This window comes from Mobula birostris, chromosome X (genome assembly GCF_030028105.1).
Source record: "Mobula birostris isolate sMobBir1 chromosome X, sMobBir1.hap1, whole genome shotgun sequence".
NCBI lineage: Eukaryota > Metazoa > Chordata > Chondrichthyes > Myliobatiformes > Myliobatidae > Mobula > Mobula birostris.
This window is the reverse complement of record NC_092402.1, coordinates 49,913,011-49,936,518: the sequence shown is the minus strand read 5'-3', so window position 1 is coordinate 49,936,518 and position 23,508 is coordinate 49,913,011. Positions and strand designations below refer to the sequence as shown.

The window sequence follows — 23,508 nt, the reverse complement described above, 5'->3', positions numbered from 1 at the left end:
TCACTTAGAGGGTTGGGAGTGTGTAGAACGAGCTTCCAGCACAAGTGGTACATGCAAGTTCGATTTCAACGTTTAAGAGAAGTTTGGCTGGGTACATGGATGTTAAGGCTGTAGTCCCGGTGCATGTCGATGGGAGTAGGCAGTTTAGGTGGTTTCGACATGGACTCGACGGGCTGAAGAGCCTGTTTCCGTGCTGTACTTATCTATGACTCTAAGTTCAATCTAATTTATTTGGAGTTTAGAAGATTGAGAGGTGGTCTTCTTGAACCTATAAAATACAAAGGAGCTTAACAGGGTAGATATGGAAAAGAAGGGAATTGGGACAGAAGAGGAAAAGCCTGGGGCAGATCGTCCATATCATGTTGAATAGTAGGGCGCGCTTGAGGGGCCTTGTATGTACTTGTGTAACATTGGGCAACTTTCTGCACTGGTCTGCCAAAGTATTAATGTCTTCAAGCCAGAAATTAATTTTTAAAAAATCAACTACATAACGTTTCTTTTTTGCTCTTTTAACACCGCTTCCAGCTGTTTCTGTCATCGACTCGACGTTAGCAAAAAGAAGTCCCGCCTCTGTTCTACGTTGGTTGGAAATTTAGCCATTGAGAAGCAAGTGGGGATTGGTGGGAAAGTCCTGTCAATCAGCGGAGAGAGCGTTGATGGGATGCAGTTCGTTTGCGGTGTTACGTCAGAGAGGCCTGCATCGTCCATGGCGGGAGGGATGAATCTTTTTGGCGGTTTACTGAAGAAAAGTCGATATGTGTTATTGGTTTCGGTGGTATTTTTGCTTTTAGCTACACTGTTTTGCTCGGCAGGTATGGATAGGGTGAAGTTGTGTTGTGATAACGTGGCCGGTGTTCGGGTCTCTGTATCGGTTCCTTTGCCTAGATGCAAGCTACAAAGCAAGGGCGATGAGCTTCCTCTGCTAGGCTGGCCGCTGTGTGGAGGGAGGTGGCGTTGGCCCACAATAAATATTATCCTGGTACTCACTCACCCACCTTTTTTGCTGAGAGTATGGATATTAAAATACATGTGACATAAGTAATAACTTGATAGACCAACAGCCACCCACTGTTTAAGATGTCGTGAAATTTGTCTTTGCGGCAGCAGTACAATGCAATACAGATCAGCAAAAAAAAACGTGAAATATAGTAAATATACGTTAAATAGTTAACTAAGTAGTGCAAAATTAAAAATAAAAGCAGTAGAGAGGTAGTGTACATGGGTTCAATGTCCATTCAGAAATCGGATAGCAGAGGGGAAAAAGCAGTTCCTGAATCGCTGAGTGCGTACCTTCAGGTCCCTGTACCTCCTACCTGATGGTAGCAATGAGAACAGGTCATGTCCTGGGTGATGGGCGTCCTTAATGATGGATGCTGCCTTTTTGAGGCATCGAATCTTGAAGATGTCCTGGATACTATGGGGGCTAATGCCCATGATGGAGCTGACTGAGTTTACAAGTCTCTGCAGCTTATTTTGATGTTGTGCAGTGCCCCTTCCCCCCCCCCCCCACATACCAGATGGTGATGCAGCCAGTTAGAATGCTGCCCATGGTACATCTGTAGAAATTTGTGAGTGCCTTTGATGACATACCAAATCTCCTCACACAGACATTTTTGCAGTATTTTTCCCTTTTTATTTTATGAGGTCGAGTTGCGATCTCGACACTCAACCCGGCACGGATGGAAAGTGTATTCGAGAGCGGACCCGACTGGTTTTGAACCCGGCAACCTCCGCTCCTGGGTCCGGCGCCGATGTCATTGCACCACCAGCCAACCCAAGCACTCTTTCCACTTCTGATTCCTTTATGAGGACTGGTCTGTGTACACTTTCTGAAGTCCACAATCAGTTCTTTGGTCTTACTGATGTTGAGTGCGAGGTTGCTGCTGTGACACCACTCAATCAGCTGATTTATCTTGGTTCTGTACGCCCCCTCGTCACCATCTGAAATTCTGCCAACAATAGTTGTGCAATCAGCAAATTTATAGATGGCATTTGAGCTGTGCCGAGCCACACAGTCGTGGGTGTAGAGAGAGTAGAGCAGTGGGCTAAGCATGCATTCCTGCGATGTGCCAGTGTTGATTATCAGCGAGGTGGAGATGTTATTTCCAATCTGCACAGATTGTGGTCTTCCGGTTAGGAAGTCAAGGATCCAATTGCAGACGGAGGTACAGAGGCCCAGGTTTTGGAGCTTTTCGATCAGAACTGTAGGAATGATTGTGTTAAACACTGAGCTGTAGCCAATAAACAGCATCCTGGCATTGGTGCCGGTGATCCAATGCCACGTACAGAGCTAATGAGATTGCATCCTCCAGAAACCTAATGTGGTGATAGTCAAATTGCAGTGGGTCCAGGTCCTTGCTGAGACGAGTAAATTCTAGCCGCAACCAACCTCTCAAAGCATCACTGCAGATGTGAGTGCTACTGGATGACAGTTGTTAAGGCAGCTCACCCTGTTCTTGGGCACTGGTATGATTGTTGCCCTTTTGAAGCAGGTAGGAACTTCCAACTGTAGCAATGAGAGATTGAAAATGTCTTTGAACATTCAGTTTTTAGAACCCTCCAGGTACTCCATCGGGACCTGTCACCTCCTAAGGCACTCTATAAGAATATTAGGAACAAAGGCATAGTGAGGGATAAAGTGGGTCCATTTAGGGACTGAAGTGGTAGACTGCAGAGAGACAGGGCATGTGGTTGAGCTCCTAAATGCTTGTCTGTATTCACCAAGAAGGGAGGGAGATGTTGATTGTTAGACCATGTAGGAATGGAAGAAGTGTTAGATGTCTTGGAAACACATTGGGTTGATAACCCTAAGATTGAATAAGATCTATCCTAGAATACTATTTGAAACAGGAAAGAAGATTGCTAGTGCCCTGATGTAAATATTTTCAATGTCATTAACTACAGATAAAGTACCAGAAGGCTGGGAGAGAGCTCGCATTGCTCTTTTATTTTAGAAATGCAGCAGGTGTAAAGCAGGTAATTACAGGCTGGTAAGTCTTCTGTCAGTAGTAGAATAAATTGGAGAAAACTCTGAGGATGAGGATTTGTAAATTTGTAAAATCAAGCTGATTAGGGATAGTCAGAAAAGTTTTGGGTGGGGGAACTCCTGCCTCACTAATTTGACTCTCTTTTTTGAAGAGGTGCTGTAGCTAAGAAGATTGATAAAGGCAGAGCAGTTGATGCCTATGTACTTGAGTAAGGCATTTGAAAAGGTCCCGCATGGTAGGATAACTGACATAGGATCCAAGATGAACTTGTTAATTGGATCCAAAACTGGCTTGGTGGTAGTGTGGAAGGATATTTCTTCGACTAGAAGACTAACTAAAGACTAGAAGACCAACATGAATCAATGCTGTTATCTTTGCTGTTTGTGATGGTGATGTATAGTAATAACTAGGATATGATGTTAGGTGGTATGATCATTAAGTATGCAGATGACACATGTTTGTTGTGGATAGGTTGTTCAAGAGTATAGCAACAATAGATCAGTTGAAAAATTGAGCGCAGCATTGGCAGGTAGAGTTTAGCCCTGACAAGTGTGATGTGATGCATTTTGTGGCATGCTTATCTTCATATGTCGGGGCATAAAATGGAAGAATTGGGAAGTTAAGTTGCAACTTTACAAAACTGGTTAGGCTGCACTTAGAGAGTACTGTGTGCATTTTTGGTCACCGTACTATAGGAAGGATGTGATTGTGCTGTAAAGAGTGCAGAAGAGATTCACCAGGATGTTGTCTGGATTGATGGACTTAGTTGTAGGGAGAAATTGAATTGGTTGGGCTTGTTTTCCCAAGAGCAAAGGGGTAACCTGATAGAAGTACATATGATTGTGAGAAGTTTAGGTAAAGTACATCTTTTTCCACCCCAAGCTGCCCATTTGTTTCTAGTGATTAGAGATTTCAGCAGAAATAAGATCAACACACTTTTCACTGCCGACTGCTCCTTTTGACTGTGTGACCAACATTACTGCGTCACTGCTATTTCTTGCCTCTGTTGTCCTTGATTCTTATTTTTGTTCATTGCTCTCCCTATTTCCTATTTCTTCCCCCCTCTTGTTGTGTAGTTTGCTGTCCCATCATGAACCATGTTATTTAAACTGCATGAACTCCTTATTGACTTGAGATGCTTTTTCTCTGTACAAATCCTGACTGACCTGAGCAGTAACATGGTTTCTGGTTTGTTGAATTAGCAGTGTTTTCCTTTTTATCCCTTTGTTGTTTTCTGGTGTCTATCCATGCTGGCATTGGTTTTAAGTTCGGATACTTGCTAGTGGTACCTTGTGTATTGAAATATTAGGAGGTAATCTTTACAGTTTATTGGAAGACTTCATCACCCTTGGTGACTTAAGCTTCAGATGCTATTCCTGCCTTGTCTGTTCCTATTGAAAGGCCTTAGTAAAAACAGCTTGTAGGTCACCATAGCTGTTCCAATGATCTTGTGTAGTCATCTGACCACCTGGAACTAACTGCAGGATTTTTTTTTCCAGCAGTTGTCAAGATGGTTATTTGGTGAGTAACATAGTAATTTACATATTTCTTGAAACATTTATTTGCAGAAGAAAGCAAAAAAATTATCGATATTGAGGAAGGGAAAAACTATTCCTTCAAAGAAGAGAAAACCTTTTGCTTTCGGAATACTTTGTTACCTGGATGGAGAGAGACTTGGACACGGATTCAGGTAGGATCCTTTCCAGGCCAACTCAGTTGTAGTTAATATGCCTTTCATTTTGATATATTCGCTAGTCTATTCCTGTTTTTGTCTTTTGTTTCCTTTTTCACTTCTCTGTAGAATGTGTATTCAAATCTAGTTCAGCTTGTCAAGCTCATGTCTGTTATATGCCTTTTTTTCTGCTTTATCCTACTCCTTAAATTTTATCACCCAGGGAACCTTGGTTGCTCTCCCTATTCCACTTATAGGAATGTGTCTCCACTGTACCTGAGCAGCCTCTTAAAGCTGCCCAATCATTCTCCTAATCCTTTACAGCTGAGATTTAATTGGGGAAGTTACTTTGGTTATTTATAGTTCATCCTGTCTTTCCTTAGTCACAAAAAATATGCCTTTGTTCTAGGCTGTGCTTTTTAAATTTGTAAAAATTAATTCTGAGCACTGAGAGAGCGCGAGAAAAGACTGGTAGCAAACATAAAGGGGGATCCAAGATATTCTGAAGTGATCAGGAAAAGGATTGTAGGAGGAGAGGAGGCTGATCAAACATCAGAAAGAATAGTGACAAAGGGTATGGCTGAGATACTAAATGAGTACTTTTGTGTCATGTCCACCAAGGTAAAATATTGTGCTGGAATCTTGGTTCTATCTCTAAGTAGAGTAGTGACTAACAGGAGTTAGCAGAATAAGATTTATTATCATTGTCTTGTATGATGTGAATTTTGTTTTGCAGCAGCAGTACAGTGCAAATACATAAAACTACTATCAAATACAAAATAAATAGCACAAAGAAAAAACGAGTAAGGAGGTAGCGTTCATGGACTGTTCAGAAATTTGATGGCTGAGGGGAAGAAGCTGTTCCTGAATTGTTGAGTGTGCATCTTCAGGCTCCTGTACCTCTTCTCTGATGGTAGTGAGAAGAGGACATGTCCTGGCTGGTGAGAGCCCTAGTAATGGATGCTGCCTTCTTAAGGCACCACCTCTTGAAGGTGTCCTTGTGATTCATAGATGACACAAAACTAGGAGGCACCATGATTCATGAAATATAGATAAACTGGTGGAATGGGTGGTTAAATGGCAGATTTATGGTAACAAATGTAACATTATGAAGGTTATTAAGTGGAGAAGAGAGAGGAACTCTGTTCCCATTGACAGAAGTGTTGAGAACCAAGGGACATACGATGAAGGTGACTGGCAAAAGCACCAAATGATTAGCTTTATTTGTCACATATACATCGAAACATACAGAGAAATGCACCGTTTGCATCAACGATCAGCACATTCTGAGGATATAGCTAGGGGCAGCCCACAAGTGTCTCCATGCTTCCAGCACCATAGCATGCCCACAGCTTACTAACCCTAACCGATTGGTCTTTGAAATGAGTAAACTGAAGCACCTGGAGGAAATCCACGCGGTCACTGGGAGGATGTGCATACTCCTTACAGACCGTGGCAGAAATCGAACCCCCAAGCGGTGATCGCTCGCACTATGAAGCAATTGTGCTAACTGCCACACTACATGCTGCCGAAAAGTGATGAGGGGAAAATTACACAACAAGCATTGAGGGTCTAGATGCACTGCTGGGCATAGTAGTGAACACATATTCAATTGTATCATTCAAGGGAGCTGGATAAGTATTTGAGAGGATTCAGGACTACAGTAGCTGGATTACTCTTGCATAGAACCAGTACTGACTCAACAGCATGAAGGAACTCCTTTTGAGCTGTTACTATTGTGATTCTGTGAATGTTGCTATCTGGGAAATGGTGATGGAGGATTACAGTGCCAGTGATTTGGACCTGCCTGAGAGAATTTTTAAGGGGAATGTGACAAAAGCTTATGGGAAAGTTGAGGATGGTGAGAGGTAGCAGGAGCCAGTTAAAACTTGTAACCTTTATGATCTCGTATCTGCTGCCCTCTGAAGGAGGTATGTTTAAATGTAATGCAGATGATAAAATAAGCAGATCAAATCATGACAGAAAAGTTTTGTAGAAAGGAATAGCAAAAAAATTAATTGGAACAGCCCCATAAATATTGTGACTAAAGGTGGGTTAGAGGCTGGATGGCTATCCTGTAGCAGGTGATTTTTTTCCCCCACATACAAGGCACAGATTGGGAGTGTGGTGGGTTACTCCCCATTTGTTAAAGGGAAGACTAACTATGTAGAGACTGTAGATGAGTGCAGTAGAAAGGGATCTGGGTGTTGTCATTGAAACTCAAAAAAAAAAAAAAGTGAGCAAGTATTTGAAGTCAAATGACCTTTATTGGAATGGGAGTTGGAGTTTAAAAATAGAGAAATTTGTTGCAATTGTACGGAGAGTTTATGAGGCCATATCTAGAGAACTGTATGTATTAGTATTTCAGGATGAGGAATTTGTATCATGTGCAGCTAAAGTGGTTGGATTTGTATTGATTGGAATTTGGAAGAATGAGGTATGACCTTATTGAAACAAATGATTTTATGAGGGAACAGGGCTCATATATAAGAAAGCATTCACATAAAACTGAGGTGTATCAGAATTTCTTCTTGCAGAGGGTGGTGAATCTGTAGAATTCTCTACCATAGGGGTTGGGGAGATCAGATCACCGGAGGTATTCAAAGAGGAAGTTGATAAATTTTTGAATTGAGAACTGCTTGGAATTGGCATAGGAGAGGAATTGAGGCCTGGGGTAGATGAGCCATGTTCATATTAAATGATGGGGCAGGTTTGAGGGGCCAGGTGGTCTACTGCTATTATCCTGTGCTTAGTGTAAGTACAATTCTGCATAAAACAGTCCTGATGGTCTACTTGATTGGCACCCTATTCACCATGCTAAATGTTTAGGCTCTTCACTGCTGATGTATCATGGCTCTGATGTGTACCCTCTGCAAGATGTACCACAGTAACTTGCTACAACTTCTTCAACAGCACCTGACTAGTCTGCAGTTTGTACTGCCTAAAGTTCAAAGGCAAGAAGGGCATGGGATTCCATCGCCTGAAAGGCTGTCTGCAAGTCTTGGTATCCTGAAAGTTTATTGGTTATTCCTTTATTATTGCTGGGTTAAAACTCCTGGGGCATCTGCTGTGATGAAATGCTTTCAGAGGTTGGTCATGCCCAGAATAAACTCCTGCCCAGGCAAGGACCTGGACCTGCTGCAATTTGCCTATTGCCACAATAGGTTGACAGCAGATGTAATTTCGGTGGCTTTCTACTCGGCCTTGGATCACCTGGATGATGGCTGGTGTTTATTGATTACAGCTCGGCATTCACACAATCATACCCTCGGTATTAATCAACAAGCTCCAAAATGTGGGTCTCTATACCACCCTCTGCAACTGGATCCTTGATTTACTCACCAGGAGACAGCAGTCAGAACAGATCGTAAATAACATCTCGCTGACAATAAACACTGGTGCACCTCAAGGATGTGTGCTTAGCCCACTGCTCTACTCTCTCTACACCCACAAATGTGTGAGTAGACACAGCTCAAATACCATCTAAAAAATTTGCCAATGATACAACTATTGCTGGCAGACGAGGAGGCATACAGGAGCAAGATAGATCAGCCGTTGCAACAACAACCTTGCACTCAATGTCAGTAAGACCAAGAAATTGATTGTGGATATCAATAAGGGGAAGTGAGGAACACACTGTAGCCCTCATTGGGGTATCGGCAGTGGAAAGGGTGAGCAGTTTCGTTCCTGGCTGTCATCATCTCTGAAGATCTATCCTGGGTCCAACATATTGATGCAATCACAAAGAAGGCACGACAGAGGCTGTTTCATTAGGAGCTTGAGGAGACTTCGTATGTCACCAAAGACACTCACAAATTTCTACAGATGTGCCGTGGAGAGCATTCTAGTGGTTGCATTATCCATATATGGAGGGGCCACTGCACAGGATTGGAAAATGCTGCAGAAAGTTGTAAACTCAGCCAGCTACATTATGGACACTAGCCTCCCCCGACATCGAGGACGCCTTCAAAAGGCGATGCCTCAAAAAGGCAGTATCCATCATTAAGAACCTCCATCACCCAGAACATGCCCTCGTCTCATTGCTACCATTGAAGAGGTCGTACAGGAGCCTGAAGACACACAATTAGCATTTTAGGAACAGCTTCTTCCCCTCTACCATCAGATTTTTGAATGGACATTGAACCCATGTACACTACCTCACTTGTTTTTCTTTTTTTTTTTGTTCTCTTTTCTCACAACTTATTTAATTTAAGTTTATATATAGTAAATGATTCAGGAAGTTTCTTCCCTTTTACCAACAGTTCCTTTACCAAACATATTGCAGCAGTTCAAGGAGGCAACACCCCCTTGCCCATGCCAATTAGTGGCAATAAATGCCATCCTTCCAACAATACCCACGTCCTATGACTTTTAAAACATGCAAACTATATATGCAAAACCTTAAATTCATGCTTGTATTTTAAAAACTACAGTGGTGCTAGAGAGCTTGTGAACCTTGTTGGATTTTCTTTATTTCTGCATATGACCTAAAATGTGATCAGATTTTCATGTAAGTCCTAAAACTAGATAAAGAGAACCCAATTAAATAAATAACACAAAAACATTATACTTGTTCATTTATTTACTGAGAAGATGATCCAATACTACATGTATTTGTTGGAAAATAAGTGTGAACCTTTGCTTTCAGTAACTGGTGTGATCTCCTTGTACAGCAATAACTTCAACCAAATGTTTCCAGTAACTGTTGATCAGTCCTGCACATTGGCTTGAAGGAATTTTAGGCCATTCCTCCTTACAAAACTGCTTCAACTCTGGGATGTTGGTGGGCTTTCTTGCATGAACTGCTTGCTTCAGGTCCTTCCACAACATTTCCATAGGATTAAGGTCAGGGCATTCCCAAACATGAATTTTGTTCTCTTTAAACCATTTTGTTGTTTTTCTCTTATCTTTCGGATCATTGTCTTGTTGCATTATCTAACTTCCATTAAGCTTCAGGTGATGGATTGCTACCCTGACATTCTGCTGTAAAATGTCTGAATACAAGTTTGAATTCATTGTTTCCTCAATGACTGCAAGCTGTCCAGGCCCTGAGACAGAAAAGCAGCCCCAAACCATGATGTTCCTTCCACCATGCTTCACAGTTGGGATGGGGTTTTGATGTTGATGTGCAGTGCACTTTTTCCTCCAAACATAGCGATGTACATTTCTGCCAAAAAGTTCAACTTTTGTCTCACCTGTCCACAGAACATTGTCCCAGAAGCATTGTAGAACATCCAGGTGGTCTTTTGCAAATTTGGGATGAGCAGCAATGTTTTTTTTGGAGAGCAATGGTTTCCTCTATGGTATCTTTCCATGAACAACATTGTTGTTCAGTGTTTTTCTGATAGTGGACACATGAGCTGAGACTTTAGCAAGTCCTAGAGATTTCTGCAGGTCTTTTGCTGTTACTCTTGGGTTCTTTTTCAGCTCCTTCAGCATTGCACGTTATGCTTTTGGTGTGATCTTTGCAGGATGCCCACCCCTAGGGACAGTAGCAACAGTACTGCGTTTCCTCCATTTGTAGGCATTTTCTCTTACTGTGGACTGATGAACACTCAGGTCTTTAGAAATGCTTTTGTAGTCTTTTCCAGCTTCATGCATCTCTACAATTCTTCTAAGGTCCTCTGAAAGTTGTTTTGATCGAGGCATGGTGCTGATAAACAGGTTTTTCTTGAGAAGAACAGGCTCGGTCAGTAGCATGACTTTGTGTGTCTTTTTTTATATAGGACAGGGCACCTCTATAACCCATAACTCTAATCTCATCTCATTGATTGGAACACCTGACTCCAAATAGCTTTTGTAGAAGGCATTACCCCAGAGGTTCACAGACTTTTTTTCCAACAAATACATGTAATATTGGATCATTTTTCTCAATAAATAAATGAACAAGTATAATGTTTTTGTGTTATTTATTTAATTGGGCTCTCTATCTAGTTTTGGGGCTTGCATGAAGATCTGATCCCATTTTAGTTCATATTTATGCAGAAATAGAGAAAATTCTACAGGGCTCTCAAACTTTCTAGCACCACTGTACATACAAGCTACCAAGTTGCTTTGCATTTTACAACATATTACACAAAACTTGGGACGTTTGACCTAGTCTTGCCATTTGTCAAGATAATGAGTATCTTCATTTTCCTGCACTACCTTCATACCATGATTTCCTTATTGCTTAGAAATCTATTGATCCCTGTTGTGAATGAAGTCGGTGACTGAGTCTCCACAGCACTCCAAATGAGGGAATTCCCGAAGTTTGCCACCCACTAAATGGAGATTTTTTTTTATCTCAGTCCTAGACAGTCTGCTTATTTTGAGATTGTGATCCCGGTTCTAGATTCAATAGGTACATTAAATGTTAGAGGAATGTATATAATATACATCCTGAAATTCCTCAGCTGGGGGAGCTATCCACACTGCAAATTTTTACAAGATATCCTTTTAAACCATTAGCAATGCAGGTCAGGTCTGTGCAATCTCTCCTTACTTGGCAAACCTGCCAATCTGAAGGCAATTTGGTGATTTTTTTGCATTCTCGGTATCATTTCTTTACGTGAGGAAACCAGAAGTGTATACAATACTCCAGCTGTGGTCTTGTTAAAGCCCTGGAAATTGAAATGAACCATCAGTACTCAAATCCCCAACATATTCCCACAGTGCTACTTTAAACATGTTCCAGCCACCTGTTAAACAGCAGCCAGCAACACACAAATCATAATTTAAGTGTGTGGCAGTGTACTTGGATCTTCTGACCTTTGCTGTGCTATTGGTGTTACAGCAATGTACGGTGGCAGGAAGTGAGAACTTCAGAACAGACCTGCTGCTTTTTACAACTACTACTCTTGGCCATCCACCAAAGGCATGTTTTCTGTAACACTGGTCACAATTTATACGGACTGTGTTCTTGGCTCATAGATAATACTCAGCACCTTGTAATCAGCAGGTGAAGAGTCTTATGTAAACTTTATTAACTTAATATCATAAAAAGTCTTGCAAATGTACATGTACTGTAAATGTCCCAATTTATGCTTTTCTGTTTGCTGTCTTTGTAAGGTTGCTATGTACCCCGGCTACAGCTAGCATTCGGATACTATTTTCACCTGTTAATTCTTTGCAGCATTATCCTGTTTTTGTCTGTTTAAAATAGTCAGTTTTTGAGTTCTGAAACTAGGGAGTTGTGCTTTAGAGGAACCAAGATGAATTATTCAACTGCAACAGTGGGGAGGAAGTAGTGAACATGCATGGTTGAGTTGGGCTGGGATTGGTGAAGGTTCAGTGTGTACTAAAATAGGCTGAAAGAGGCACCGAGATTGCAGTTATGCCAGTGTTAGCTGAGGCAGATTGCAGTTGTGCTCAGGAGACTGGTTGATATTCATGACCTTTTCAATCTCAGATTTTTAAACTCTACTTGCAGGGATAATTTATAATCTTGTTTGGATATGTGTTTTCCATATTATCACTACTGATTTTCTTTTTTTATATATAAATTTCATTTCTCAGATCCGAGTGAGCAGTTCTGATAAGTTTAAAATTAAACAAGTAGACGAAATGGAGCTGGAAGATCCCGGGGTGTGGAGTTGGATTATGGAGTCGGCGACATCATTGCTGAAGGAGAAAGTAAATGAAACCTACCTCAATGTTGACTTGTTCAGCAACAAAACTTGCTTTAAGGTGGAACCAAGCAGTATTATGAACTATGAAATCCTGTTGACACGCCGTGAGTTTTTGATCAATTTGGTTTCTTGTAATTCGTGGTATGTTTTCCAGTGATGATGATGTTGGGATGAATTCACATTATTGCGTGTTGCTGTCTCCTTGTCTCAAATAGAACTTTTCTTGAGTTTGCTTGTCATTTTTCAGACATTTTCCCCAATGTACAGAATATTTCCTCACTATGTGCTTTGCCACGGGCTCTTATAAGGAGGCAGAGTTTTTTATAAACAGAGCCCACATCTTTTCAATTGTTCTGAATTTTTTTTCATAGCTCAGACTTAAGTGTTATCCTAGTGTGCAGTGAAATATTTACTCTGAAGTATGTGATTCTGGTGATTGGGCAAAATTGTTGCTTTCATAAACAGGCAGGTAATAGAAGGATTGAAGCCACCTTCAGGTAGGTGGGTTTAGTTTAGATCGGCATTGTGATTGGGACAGATATAGAAACATAGAAAACCTACAGCACAATACAGGCCCTTCGGTCCACAAAGCTGTGCCGAACATGTCCTTACCTTAGAAATTACCTCGGGTTACCCATAGCCCTCTTTTTCTAAGCTCCATGTACCTATCCAGGAGTCTCTTAAAATACCCTATCGTATCTGCCTCCACCAGTGTTGCTGGCAGCCCATTCCATGCACTCACCACTCTCTGTGTCTTAAAAAATAAATACATACACACACACACACACACACACAATTTACCCCGACATCTCCTCTGTACCTACTTCCAAGCACCTTAAAACTGTGCCCTCTCATGCTAGTCATTTCAGCCCTGGGAAAAAGCCTCTGGCTATCCACACAATCAATGCCTCTCATCATCTATACACCTCTGTCAGGTCACCTCTCATCCTCTGTTGGTCCAAGGAGAAAAGGCCGAGTTCACTCAACCTGTTTTCATAAGGCATGCTGCTCAATCCAAGCAACGTCCTTGTAAATCTCCTCTGCACCCTTTCTATGGTTTCCACATCCTTCCTGTAGTGAGGTGACCAGAACTGAACACAGTTCTCCAAGTGGGGTCTGACCAAGGTCTTATATAGCTGTAACATTACCTCACAGCTCTTGAACTCAATCCCATTGTTGATGAATGTCAACACACCATACGTCATCTTAACAACACTGTCAACCTGTGCAGCAGCTTTGAGTGGACCCCAAGATCCCTCTGATACTCCACATGGCCAAGAGTCTTACCATTAATACTATATTCTGCCATCATATTTGACCTATCAAAATGAACCACTTCACACATATCTGGGTTGAACTCCATCTGCCACTTCACAGCCCAGTTTTGCATCCTATCACGTCCTGCTGTAACCTCTGACAGCCCTCCACACTATCCACGACACCCCCAACCTTTGTGTCATCAGCAAATTTACTAACCCGTCCTTCCACTTCCTATCAGGTCATTTATAAAAATCATTATGAGTAGAGGTCCCAGAACAAATCCCTGAGGCACACCACTGGTCACTGACCTCCATGCAGAATATGACCATCTACAACCACTCTTTGCCTTCTGTGGGCAAGCCAGTTCTGGATCCACAAAGCAATATCCTTTTGGATCCCATGCCTACTTACTTTCTCAATAAGCCTTGCATGGGATGCCATATCAAATGCCTCGCTGAAATCCATATACGCAACATCTACTGCGCTACCTTCATCAATGTGTTTAGTCACATCCTCAAAAAATTCAATCAGGCTCGTAAGGCATGACCTACCTTTCACAAAGCCATGCTGACTATTCCTAATCATATTATGTCTCCAAATGTTCATAAATCCGGCCTCTCAGGATCTTCTCCATCAGTTTACCAACCACTGAAGTAAGACTCACTGGTCTATAATTTCCTGGGCTATCTCTACTTCCTTTCTTGAATAAGGGAACAACATCCACAACCCTCCAATCCTCCGGAACCTCTCCCATCCCCATTGATGATGCAAAGATCATCGCCAGAGGCTCAGCAATCTCCTCCCTCGGCTCCCACAGTAGCCTGGGGTACATCTCATCCGGTCCCGGTGACTTATCCAACTTGATGCTTTCCAAAAGCTCTAGCACATCCTCTATCTTAATATCTACATGCTTAAGCTTTTCAGTCCGCTGTAAGTCATCCCTACAATCGCCAAGTAACTTTTCCGTAGTGAATACTGAAGCAAAGTATTCATTAAGTACCTCTGCTATCTCCTCTGGTTCCATACACACTTTTCCACTGTCATACTTGATTGGTCCTATTCTCTCACATCTTATCCTCTTGCTCTTCACATACTTGTAGAATGCCTTGGGGGTTTCCTTGATCCTGTTCGCCAAGGCCTTCTCATGGCCCCTTCTGGCTCTCCTAATTTCATTCTTAAGCTCCTTCCTGCTCGCCTTATAATCTTCTAGATCTCTATCATTACCTAGTTTTTTTGAACCTTTCGTAAGCATTTCTTTCCTTCTTGACCAGATTTACAACAGTCTTTGTGCACCACGGTTCCTGTACCCTATCATCCTTTCCCTGTCTCATTGAAATGGACCTATGCAGAACACCACGCAAATATCTCCTGAACATTTGCCACATCTTTTCTGTACATTTTCCTGAGAACATCTGTTCTCAATTTATGCTTCCAAGTTCCTGCCTGATAGCCTCATATTTCCCCTTACTCCAGTTAAACGCTTTCCTAACTTGTCTGTTCCTATCCCTCTCCAGTGTTATTGTAAAGGAGATAGAAGTGTGATCACTATCTCCAAAATGCTCTCCCACTGAGAGATCTGACACCTGACCACGTTCATTTCCCAATACCAGATCAAGTACCGCCTTTCCTCTTGTAGGCTTATTTACATATCGTGTCAAGAAACCTTCCTGAGCACACCTAAGAAATTCCACCCCATCTAAACCCCTCACTCTAGGGAGATGCCAATCGATGTTTGGGGAATTAAAATCTCCCACCTCGGCAGCCCTGTTATTATTACACCCTTCCAGAATCTGTCTCCCTTTCTGCTCCTTGATGTTCCTGTTACTATTGGATGGTCTATAAAAAAAAGACACCCAGTAGAGTTATTGACCCCTTCCTCTTCCTAACTTCCACCCACAGAGACTCAGTGGACAATTCCTCCATGATCTCCTCCTTTTCTGCAGCTGTGACACTATCTCTGATCTACCCCCACCTCTTTTGCCTCCCTCCCTGTCTTTTCTGAAACATCTGAAGCCTGGCACTTGAAATAACCATTCCTGCCCCTGAGCCATCCAAGTCTCTGTAATGGCCACAACATCATAGCTTCAAGTACTGATTCATGCTCTAAGCTCATCCGCCTTGTTCACGATGCTTCTTGCATTAAAATAGACACATCTCAAACCATCAATCTGAGCACGTCCCTTCTCTATCACCTGCCTATCCTCCGTCTCACACTGTCTACAAACTTTATTTATTTGTGAGCCAACCTCCCTTTCCTCCGTCACTTCAGTTCGGTTCCCAACCCCCCTCCCCCAACAATTCTAGTTTAAACTCTCCCCACCAGTATATTGGTCCCCCTGGGATTCAAGTGCAACCCGTCCTTTATGTACAGGTCACACCTGCCCCAAAAGGGGTCCCAATGATCCAGAAATCTGAATCCCTGCCCCCTGCTCCAATCCCTCAGCCACGCATTTATCCTCCACCTCATTCTATTTCTATACTCACTGTCACATGGCACAGGCAGTAATCCCGAGATGACTACCTTTGTGGTCCTGCTTCTCAACTTCCTTCCTAACTCCCTGTAGTCTGCTTTCAGGACCTCCTCCCTTTTCCTACCCATGTCGTTGATACCAATATGTACCACGATCTCTGGCTGTTCTCCTTCCCACTTCAGGATATCGTGTACGCGATCAGAAACATCCCGGACCCTGGCACCTGGGAGACAATCTTCCATCTGTGTTTCTTTCCTGCGTCCACAGAATCATCTGTCTGCCCCCCTAACTATAGAATCCCCTATCACTGCTGCCATCCTCTTCCTTTCCCTTCTCTTCTGAGCCACAGGGCCAGACTCTGCCAGAGGCGCGACCACTGTTGCTTCCCCCAGGTAGGCCTTTCCCCCCCCGCAATAGTATTCAAACAGGAGTACTTATTGTCAAGGGGTACAGCCACAGGGGTGCTCTCTAGTATCTGACTCCTGCCCTTCCCTCTCCTGACTGTTACCCACTCATCTGTCTCCCGATGCCCCGGTGTGACTACTTGCCTATAGCTCCTCTCTATCACCTCCTCACTTTCCCTGACCAGACGAAGGTCATTGAGCTGCATCTCCAGTTCCCTAACGCGGTCCCTAAGGAGCTGCAGCTCGACACACCTGGCACAGATGTGGCCATCCGGGAGGCTGGGAGTACAGAACAGAACGGTGTTCCCAGCACAGGACACCGGCCTCACACACATACTTCCTGACTGTATTCTACACAGGCAACCTACCTCGCCTCAGCCGGTTATTGCCGAAGCCCCATTGAACCAAACCCTCCTTCTACTCTGTCTCCCGCTCTATAAAGCTGTTCCTTTTAAATTCTTCTTGCTGTTCTGACTGGCTGACGTCCACGCGCTTGTGCAGTCATGCCTCGATCAAACCGCTGAAGAAATATGGGCTGAAGGGCCTGTTCCTGTTGTGTGCTGTTCTGTGAAAGGTTCCAGATTACCTCTGAAAATAAAATGAATCACAAAGACATTTTAAAAAGTAGTGAACATTGTGGGTGTGTATCACACTTCTAGGGTGCAAGTGCAGCTTCTGTCTTGTCACCCTTTTTCCACTGAATTGTACAGCAGGACCACCCATAGATGAGAGATCCCCTTGTCCTTTTCCCAAGTGGTCTTTTTGACATATTTAGGTAATGCTTTTTTACTGTTTTAAAACTGTTGCAACTAATCTCAATATCCCATGGATGCAGTTTTTTCTAGGCCTTGATAAGGAAGGAAAGTGCTGGGTACTTCTTAATTATGGGTTGAAACTATATCATCCCGTATCCTTGGAACCTGACCAGTGTCAGACCACAGAAATTGCCCTGCTAACTCCTGCAATAAATGTGTCTAACCCTGAGGCTTGCTTGTTCACTCTGTGTGATTAATTCTTGTCATAAAAAGAATAAAGCTTAAAACAGAAAATGGAACAATAAATGCTATCAAAAATAAATTTTATTGTTTTAACAGACCATTGAAAATCTGTACTGTATTTAATGCCTTTGAAACGTGGATATATACAAAACTTGAAAGAGAAAATATTTTTTGTCTACAAATATAAGTAACCCGGTGGCTTGGTGCTGTTACTACAGCCCCCCAGTGGCAGCTCTTTCTTGTTTTTTTTAATATAATTTTTATTGAGTTTTCAAAAAGAATACATGAAAAGATAAAATCTACCCTCCCCCCCCCCATATATATAGTCCTACCTAAAAAGAAAGAAAGAGAAAAAAGAAAAGAACCGCCTGGGTGTTGGAAGGTTTCCACATGCTGCATGGGATTCAAAATAAATTTGGTATAATTATTCGTTACTTTCCCCAAGGGACCAAGGTCTTTATCGGAGCACTTAAATATGCCATCCTATCTTTTGTAAATAAGGGCGCCAAATATTCAAAAATGTTACATATTTATCTCTTAAATTATAAGTAATTTTTTCGAGTGGAATAGAACTAGCCATTTCATTATTCCAACGATCCATACTTAAATACGAATCAGATTTCCAAGTAACTGCTATAGTCTTCTTAGCTACTGCCAATGCAATTTTTATAAATTCTTTCTGATATTTGTTCAATTTAAGTTTCGGTTTTATCCCTTCAATATCACCTAATAGAAATAATACAGGGTTATGTGGAAGTTGAGTTCCAGTAATTTGTTCCAATAAGACTCTTAAATTTATCCAAAAGGGTTGAATTTTAAAACAAGACCAAGTAGAATGTAAAAAAGTACCAATTTCTTGATTACACCGAAAGCATTTATCAGATAGATTTGAATTTAATCTATTTATTTTTTGTGGTGTAATATATAATTGGTGTAAAAAATTATATTGTACTAATCTAAGTCGAACATTTATTGTATTTGTCATACTGTCAAGACAGAGTCTTGACCAATTTGTTTCATCAATATTAATATTCAAATCTGTTTCCCATTTTTGCTTTGACTTATGGGTTCCTTGTTTAATTGTCTGTTCTTGAATCAAATTATACATAAAAGAAATAAATTTTTTAATTTTCCCTTTTTGAATTAAAATTTCAATTTCATTAGGTTTTGGCAAAAACATTGTTTGACCCAGCTTACCTTTTAAGTAAGCCCTTAATTGAAAGTAACAAAAGAAAGTATTATTAGATATTTTATATTTATCCTTTAATTGTTCAAATGACATCAATATACCTCGTTCAAAACAATCTCCTATAAATTTAATTCCTTTTTGGTACCAATTATATAAAAGTTGATTGTCCATTGTAAAAGGAATAAGTCTGTTTTGAAACAAAGGTCTCCTTGCTAAGAGATTTCTGTGTTTCATTATCATCATTTATCTTATTCCATAAATCAATCAATTGTGTTAATATAGGAGATTCTTTCTTTTCCCGTATCCATTTAGATTCCCATTTATATATAAAATCTTCAGGTCTATTTTCTCCTATCTTATCTAGTTCTATTTTAATCCATGCTGGTTTTTGATCATCGAAGAAAGATGCAATAAATCTAAGTTGATTTGCTTTATAATAGTTTTTAAAGTTTGGAAGTTGTAACCCTCCTAACCTAAATTTACATGTCAATTTTTCCAATGATATTCTTGACATTTTACCTTTCCAAAGAAATTTTCTCACACATTTATTTAACTCTTGAAAAAATTTCTGTGGCAATTGTATTGGTAATGTTTGAAACAAATACTGTAATCTAGGAAATATATTCATTTTTACAACATTGACTCTACCTACTAATGTTATTGGTAGTATCATCCATTTGTCAAAATCTTCTTGAATTTTTTTCAACAGTGGTAAATAATTAAATTTATATAAATTCTTTACATCATTATCAAGTCTTATACCTAAATACTTTATACCATTTACCGGCCGTCTAAATTGGGTTACTAATCGACATTGACTATAGTCTCCTTTAGTAAGAGGTAAAATTTCACTTTTATCCCAATTTATTTTGTAACCTGATACCTTCCCATATTCATCCAATCTAGAAGATAATTTATGTAACGAATGTTGTGGGTTTGTTAAATAGATCAAAACATCATCGGCAAAAAGATTAATTTTATATTCCTCCTGATTAACTCTAAAACCCATAATATCTGGATCAATTCTGATTAGTTCTGCTAATGGCTCTATCGCCAGTACAAATAAAGCAGGTGATAATGGACAACCTTGTCTAGTTGACCTTTTTAACTGGAATGGTGTTGAAATTTGAGAATTTGTCACTACTTTAGCTTTAGGGTTAGAATTTAAAGTTTTAATCCAATTTATAAAAGATGTTCCTAACCCATATTTTTCTAATACTTTAAATAAAAAATCCCATTCTAATCTATCAAATGCTTTTTCTGCATCCAAAGCTACTACTATACTCTTCTCATCCCTTTTTTGTGCCAAATGAATTATACTGAGTAGCCGGGTTACATTATCTACCAATTGTCTATTTTTAATAAATCCTGTTTGATCCATATGTTTTAATTTTGGTAAATATTTAGATAATCTATTCGATAAAATTTTTGCTATTATTTTATAATCTGTATTCAATAAAGAAATAGGCCTGTATGATGTTGGTTTCATAGGGTCTCTGTCTTTTTTTTTGGGAAAACCATCTTCTCCTGGAAATTTATTACTTTGGAGTGATCCTAAAGCTTCTTCAATTTCTTTTAATGTAAAAGGCATATCTAATCCCTTCTGTTCTTCCAAATTCAATTTTGGAAGAGAAATTTGTGATAAAAACCTTTCTATCTCATTAACATCATTTTGGGATTCTGATTGATATAATTCAGAATAGAAATTTTTAAAAGTTTCATTTATTTCAAGAGGTTTATAAGATATTTTATTTGCCCTTGTTCTAATTGCATTTATTGTTTTGGAAGCTTGTTCTGTTTTCAACTGCCAGGCAAGAATTTTATGTGCTCTCTCACCTAACTCATAAAACCTTTGTTTAGTTCTTATAATTGCTTTTTCTGTTCTATATGTCTGAAGCATATTATATTGTAATTTCTTATTAACAAGTTGTCTTCGTTTTTCTTCTGACATATATCTTTGAGATTCTTTTTCTATTTTTGTAATCTCTTTTTCCAATTGATCTAGTTCTGCCATATATTCTTTCTTAATTTTAGACGTATAACTTATTATCTGGCCCCTAAGATATGCTTTCATCGCATCCCATAATATAAATTTATCATCCACTGAATGAAAATTTGTATCTTAAAAAAAAAATTGAATCTGCTTTTTCATAAAATCACAGAAATCTTGACGTTTTAATAATGTTGAATTAAATCTCCATCTATAAGCCACTTCTTCCTTATCAGCCATTATTATTGTCATTAATAAAGGGGAATGATCTGATAATATTCTTGCTTTATATTCCATATTTTTCACTGTGTTGAATATGCATTGATAATAGAAACAAATCTATCCTTGAGTAAGTTTTATGTCTATGGGAATAGAACGAATAGTCTCTTTCTTTAGGATTGATTCTTCTCCATATATCAATCAAATTTAAATCCTTCATCAATGATAAAGTTAAATTTACTACCTTTGATTTTATAACAGCCTTGGTTGATCTATCTAAGACTGGGTCTAAGCAAAAATTAAAGTCTCCTCCAATTAATATTTTTTCATGTGCATCCGCCAAATTCAGAAAAGCTTCTTGTATGAATTTTGCATCATTTTCGTTTGGTGCATAAATATTCATAAAAGTCCATAATTCAGAAAAAAGTTGACAATGTATAATCACATATCTCCCTGCAGAATCAGTTATTACATTTTGTATTCTAATTGGTAACGTTTTATTGATCAAAATTGCTACTCCCCTCGCTTTTGAATTAAATGAAGCCGCAACAACACTTCCCACCCAATCTCTCTTTAGTTTCTGATGTTCTGTTTCTGTTAGGTGTGTTTCCTGTAAAAAAGCTAAATCTATCTTCATTTTTTTAATATGTGTTAAGATTCTTTTTCTTTTCACTGGTCCATTAAGCCCATTAACATTAAAACTCAAAAAATTCAATAAATTAGTCATTATTCTTAACAAAGTTACTCCAATCTAAAACATTACTTATCTTCTCAACTCTCATAGTTCCTTGGAGAATCTCTTTAAACTTCACCATGTTGCCATGTGTTTCCCTCCCAACCTTCCAGGCAAAAAGAAAAGATAGAAAGAATACAAAAAAAGAAAAAAACAAAATCCCCCCTACTAATGTTGTGAATGAAAAGATACACAACACTATTCCCCTCCATTTTACGGGTCGTGGCAAAAGCCACGCTTGCACACATGATTAGCGTAGCAATCGATCAGTGCTTCTTCCAGCTCCCTCGCAACAAAAAAAATTATATATATGTAGGCAAAATTAATGTTACTATTCCCAACTAATATTCCTCCAGTTTTAACCTTTCTTACCCCCCTCGTATAATTAATGATATATTTATACATTCATCCAGCTTCAAAAATCCAACAAGTCCATTCTTTAACCCAATCTTCATCTTCAATCTATCTCCCTCCCCTGGATTTGTTCTTGTATCTGGTGAATATTCAGAGAATCTCGCACAAACTGCTCTGCTTTCTGGTAGTCATCAAAAAATCTTTTTCCTCCACCAGGCAAAAAAACCTTCAAGGTTGCAGGATAACGCAGTGTAAATTGATAGCCATGATCCCATAGGGTTTTTTTCACTGGATTAAATTTCTTCCTTCTCTTCAAAAGTTCATAACTTATATCAGGGTAGAAAAAAACTTTGTTCCCTTTAATTATCAATGGCCCTTTTCTATCCTTGGCAGCTCGAGCAGCTGCCTGTAGGATCCTTTCCTTGTCTTGAAATGTTAAGAATTTTATTAAAATTGATCGTGGATATTGGTCATCTTTTGGTTTTGGTCTTAGAGCTCTATGTGTCCGCTCAATTTCAATTGGTCGAACCTCCTCTTCCATTTGCAAAACATCCGGGATCCATTTTAAAAAAAATTCTATTGGTTTTTCTCCCTCCGTACCTTCTTTAAGACCAACAATTTTAATATTATTACGTCTACTGAAATTTTCCAACATGTCCACTTTCTCCAAGGGTCGATTTCTTTCCGAGTTCCAGACAAGCAAATCATTTTCTGCTTTTTCCACTCTATCATTCATATGCCCCATTGCTCTTTCCATCTTTTGAAGCTTCTTATCCATTTTGTCCTGTCTTTCCATAACTTTATTATAGCACATCTTCGTATCTCTAAGCTCTTCTCTTACTTTTCTTAGTTCAGCTGTTAATTGCAATATAGCCTCTCTTATGTCTCTATCATCTCCTTTACTTCCAATCGCTTCCAATTCTTCCTCCTCTTCTTCATCTGTGTTCTCTGCAGAATCCAATTCTGACTCTGAGTCATTTTCAATTACAGTGGCTGTCGGTTCTTGTAGTTTGCGTTGTGTCGATTTGCGCATGCGCTCTTCTTTGCGCATGTGCATTTCCGGTGCCTTCTTCGAAGAACCCGTTACCACCGGCTTTGCTCCCTGTTCTACCGAAGGAGATCCAACCTGAGTCCAAAGCTCCATCGTTGCAGTAGGCCCTTTTTTCTTCCCCTCTCGCGGCTGCTTCGCAACAGCAGACTTCTTTTGTTGCGGTTTAGGAGGCATATCGTAAAGTAGTCTTACAAAATTTATAAATAGTTTTCAGAAAATATTTATTAACTTTGTTTTGTTTAAACGGTACTTTACTGATTTGTTGCGGGAGAGCTGGATTTACACGTCTCAATCCCACGTCATCACATGACGCCCCCCAGCTCTTTCTTGTTGAGTTATTCTTTTAAATCTATTGAACTTATTGAGTCTACCTTTTGGTTAAATTGTGCATCTGTCTCATCATATCTATTCTTTGTAGGTTTCGATCCACTGCTGATCTTAATCTTTGCTTTGGGGATGCTGCTGTTTTTCTATGCTGAAAGCTTAAGCAGGTAAGCAATGAAATATTAAAACTAAATCAGGACTGGGACAGTAGATAAAAGGTAGGTTAGGCAATGTTTTCAGAAAACA

General features: G+C 39.9%; 1 protein-coding gene across 3 annotated transcripts in view; it reads left to right on the top strand.

Annotated features, from left to right (window-relative positions):
• Positions 1-661: 661 nt before the first annotated feature.
• The window catches only part of nemp1 (nuclear envelope integral membrane protein 1), a 48,168-nt gene continuing 25,321 nt past the window's right edge, over positions 662-23,508 (top strand). The window contains exons 1-4 of one of the 3 annotated variants that reach the window (XM_072249865.1): positions 662-812; positions 4,556-4,677; positions 12,157-12,373; positions 23,357-23,429. In XM_072249865.1, coding sequence (XP_072105966.1) covers positions 662-812; positions 4,556-4,677; positions 12,157-12,373; positions 23,357-23,429 — 563 coding nt within the window. Of the gene's footprint in view, positions 813-2,388; positions 2,493-4,555; positions 4,678-12,156; positions 12,374-23,356; positions 23,430-23,508 lie in introns of those variants that run through there. The other 2 variants (XM_072249867.1, XM_072249866.1) reach the window with 2 other exon arrangements.